Raw genomic sequence first — 3,440 nt, forward strand, 5'->3', positions numbered from 1 at the left:
GCTGGCGGCGTGTAGTATTTTAGAATCTTAATGCTAATTTATCCGGATGGGGCCAATATCCTGATCTGCAGGATAAAGAAAATGATAACTGCTGCCGTATATATATAACTAGGGTTGTGGATTGTTATCAACTTTGAGCAGATCTCAGCTGTCATTCAATATTCGTTCAATATTTACCCAATATTCACTAAATATTTTTCCTGAATTTCGCAACTATCTCTCTACATAGGTGGATAGAATAGATATTCCCTATATATGCCCTGCCATATATACCGCGATCATGCCAATGTCCAACTTTTCAACAAAAGAAAAATACACCTACCTCAACGGCTTTGCTTCCTATCATGAGTAAGCCCTATTTTTTTTTTTTTTTTTTAAAAAAAAAAAAAAAAAAAAAAAAAAAGAGGAAAAACCAAATCTAACGTCTGCCTCAAGATCAGAAGCCATTGAAGGAGCCCTGCCGGTGGGGCAGAACTCTCCACAGAAGCCCCCGTACGGCCTCTACGCTGAGAAGCTCTCGGGAACAGCTTTCACAGCCCCGCGCCACGAAAACCAGCAATCTTGGCTCTACCGCATCTTACCGTCGGCTGCCCATGAGCCATTCAAAGAAGTAGATCCCACAACCTACCACACCAGCCTGAAAAAGGATACCCACTCGATCAAGCAGATCCCCAACCAGCTGCGATGGAGCCCATTCGACCTCGACGAGCATGTGGACTGGGTGCGCGGGTTGCATCTCATTGCCGCCGCGGGCGACCCGAGCATGAAATCCGGACTGGGAATCATGCTTTTCGCTGCCGGGAAGGATATGGGCAATGAGGCATTTTATTCAGCTGATGGAGACTTTTTGATCGTCCCCCAGCATGGCGTGCTGGATATCCAGACTGAATTCGGCCATCTTCTCGTCCGCCCAAACGAGATCTGCGTCATCCCCCGCGGCGTCAGGTAAGTTACGACTCTTTCCCCCTTTTTAAAAGATGTGCAGGAGAAAATATAAGAGTATTTATAGTTACGGTAAAGCACTAACTAACATTTACTAAAGATACCGCGTCACCCTCCCCTCCGGCCCCGTCCGCGGCTACATCTGCGAACTCTACCAGGGCCACTTCCAACTCCCTGAGCTAGGTCCTATAGGCTCCAACTGCCTCGCCAACGCCCGCGACTTCCAAGCCCCCACCGCCTCCTTCATCGACGACGAGGGTAAAAACAACAACCTGAAGGGGTGGTCCATCCTCTCCAAATTCAATAACTCCCTCTTCATCGCCCACCAGAAACACACCCCCTTCGACGTAGTCGCCTGGCACGGCACCTACTACCCCTACAAATACGACCTGGGCCGCTTCAACACCATCGGCTCCATCTCCTACGACCACCCAGACCCGTCCATCTTCACCGTCCTCACGGGCCCGTCGGACCATGCGGGCACGGCCATCGCGGACTTTGTCATCTTCCCGCCCCGCTGGCTGGTGGCGGAAGGTACCTTCCGTCCCCCCTGGTACCATCGGAATACCATGTCGGAATTCATGGGGTTGATTTGCGGTGACTACGATGCGAAGAGTGGGGATGGCTTCAGGCCTGCGGGGGGTAGTTTGCATAATGTAATGAGTGCGCATGGGCCGGATGCGGTGACGCATGAGGCCGCCAGTAACGCGCCGTTGCTGCCGAAGAAGGTTGGGGAAGGGAGCTTGGCGTTTATGTTTGAGAGGTACGTATTGACTTCAAGCCCTATCTTTGAAGGTGAAATGAAAATGAAATAAAATAAAAATAAAAAGGGAAAGAAAACGATGCTGACTTTGATAGTACGTTGATGGTGGGTGTTTCTGAGTGGGGACTCAAAACGTGCCAGAAGGTGCAGGAGGATTACAACAACGAGAGTTGGACACCGCTAAAGAGGTATTTCCAGAATCCTAACAAGCAGAAATAGGGAGGTATAGCTCCTGGGAACGATTTCGAGACTTTCATACGTAATTTTAACTATGTGTCTTTGCTAGCTTATCATTCTGTGTAATTAGCTTTGTTGCTGTAACTAGTATGTGTTGGACGTCTGAAGTGGTTGTATTGGTAGCCTATCTCAGGGATGCTATATACTACTGTGCGGTGCGCTAGTCCATAATAGGAAGCCTAGGCTCCAACAGTTTGTTGTGGATGTAGTCTCAGTCTAGCAATCTATCCGCATCCTCATTCGTAGGAATAAACCACCGTAGTAATACAACAGACCAAAAAGAAAAGTGTTTAGTTATCTATCTACCCATAATCCAATAGAGAGAAAAAAGGGAAAAAATGAAAAAGAAAAAGTAGAAAAAGGGAAAGAAAAAAAAATAAATAAAATAAAAAAATAATAATAAAAAATAAAAAAAAACCTCACACCACAAAGGCCCCATTCTCCTCCCACCTCTCCATCTCCTTCCTCATCGCCTCCCCCACAACCGCCGCACATATTTTCGCATACGGATTCGTCTTAACCGCCATCTGCTTGGCAACGTCATTCCCATAGCGCCCGCCAAGCTGGAAATCCATACTTGCCATCTCCTCCAGATGCTGCGCGGACTTGTTGCGGAGTTGCTGCGGGAGGAAACACAGGTTGTCTATCTGTGGAGAAGGAGGAGGAGGAGGAGCAGTGGATGTTGGTGCAGATGCAGACGATGAAGCTAGGGATCGCGCAGCTCTGTAGAGGATGTAGGCGCGGTGAGTGTGTGCGTTTGCGAGGATGCGGGAGTGGAGGGGTGATAGGGATATCGTTGATGATGCTGGCGAGGAGGACGAGGAGGAGGAGGGAGTCAAAAGAGATATCGCCGTTGATAAGTCTGAGAAGATCTGGCTGCCCAATGAATCCGCATTCTCCATGTTCTGGGGGCTACTACTCTCCACCAGCATCCTCATGGCCTGCGCACGATTTATATAAGCGGATGGGTACTGCGGATTCTTGTCGATGATGGCTGTGAGCTGCGACACGGCCGTGCGGATTGCTTCTGCATTTGCCGCGGGGTCGGAATCTTGTCGTTGCTCTTGTCCCTGCTGCAAGGGCTTGATTGCAGCGAGTTCCTCTGTTTGGAGTTTTGAGAGATCACTGGCAGATATGCCGGGGAGCTGTTGGGGGAGGGACGGGTCGAGATGGATGCCGTTTGAAGCGTTTGCGGGGGATGATTCGGCGTCGAATAGCGCCTGGAGAACGGCGGAGTCGTTGGAGGAGAGGCAGGGGGTTGCGGAGAGTACAGATGTTGCGGAAGGCATTGTTTTAACGTAGTTGTAGCTATCTAAATGAATTTCAATCCCAGTATAATATTTTCTATATATATGCTTTTTAGTTGATGTTAGATAGCAAGATGATATATTATTGGGGGGTGGGAGATAGGGTTAGGGTTATAGGGGGGTACAGTTATAGGGATGTAGTTATAGGGATGTAGTAATAGGGGTACAGTTATTGGGTACAGTTATAGAGG

The 3,440-nt window shown here is 48.7% G+C and overlaps 2 protein-coding genes across 2 annotated transcripts; one reads left to right on the top strand and one right to left on the bottom strand.

Moving 5' to 3' along the window:
• Window positions 1–280: 280 nt before the first annotated feature.
• PAAG_08164 (homogentisate 1,2-dioxygenase) lies at window positions 281–1,924 on the top strand (the record flags this gene model as incomplete). Its single annotated transcript, XM_002789864.2, has 4 exons — window positions 281–348; window positions 436–945; window positions 1,043–1,705; window positions 1,801–1,924. The coding sequence occupies 4 exons, from the start codon at window positions 281–283 to the stop codon at window positions 1,922–1,924; spliced, it is 1,365 nt and encodes a 454-aa protein (XP_002789910.1).
• Window positions 1,925–2,361: 437 nt separating this feature from the next.
• PAAG_08165 (hypothetical protein) lies at window positions 2,362–3,231 on the bottom strand (the record flags this gene model as incomplete). Its single annotated transcript, XM_002789865.2, has 1 exon — window positions 2,362–3,231. The coding sequence occupies one exon, from the start codon at window positions 3,229–3,231 to the stop codon at window positions 2,362–2,364; it is 870 nt and encodes a 289-aa protein (XP_002789911.1).
• Between the last annotated feature and the right edge of the window lie 209 nt (window positions 3,232–3,440).

Source organism: Paracoccidioides lutzii (assembly GCF_000150705.2).
Source record: "Paracoccidioides lutzii Pb01 unplaced genomic scaffold supercont2.30, whole genome shotgun sequence".
Lineage (NCBI taxonomy): Eukaryota > Fungi > Ascomycota > Eurotiomycetes > Onygenales > Ajellomycetaceae > Paracoccidioides > Paracoccidioides lutzii.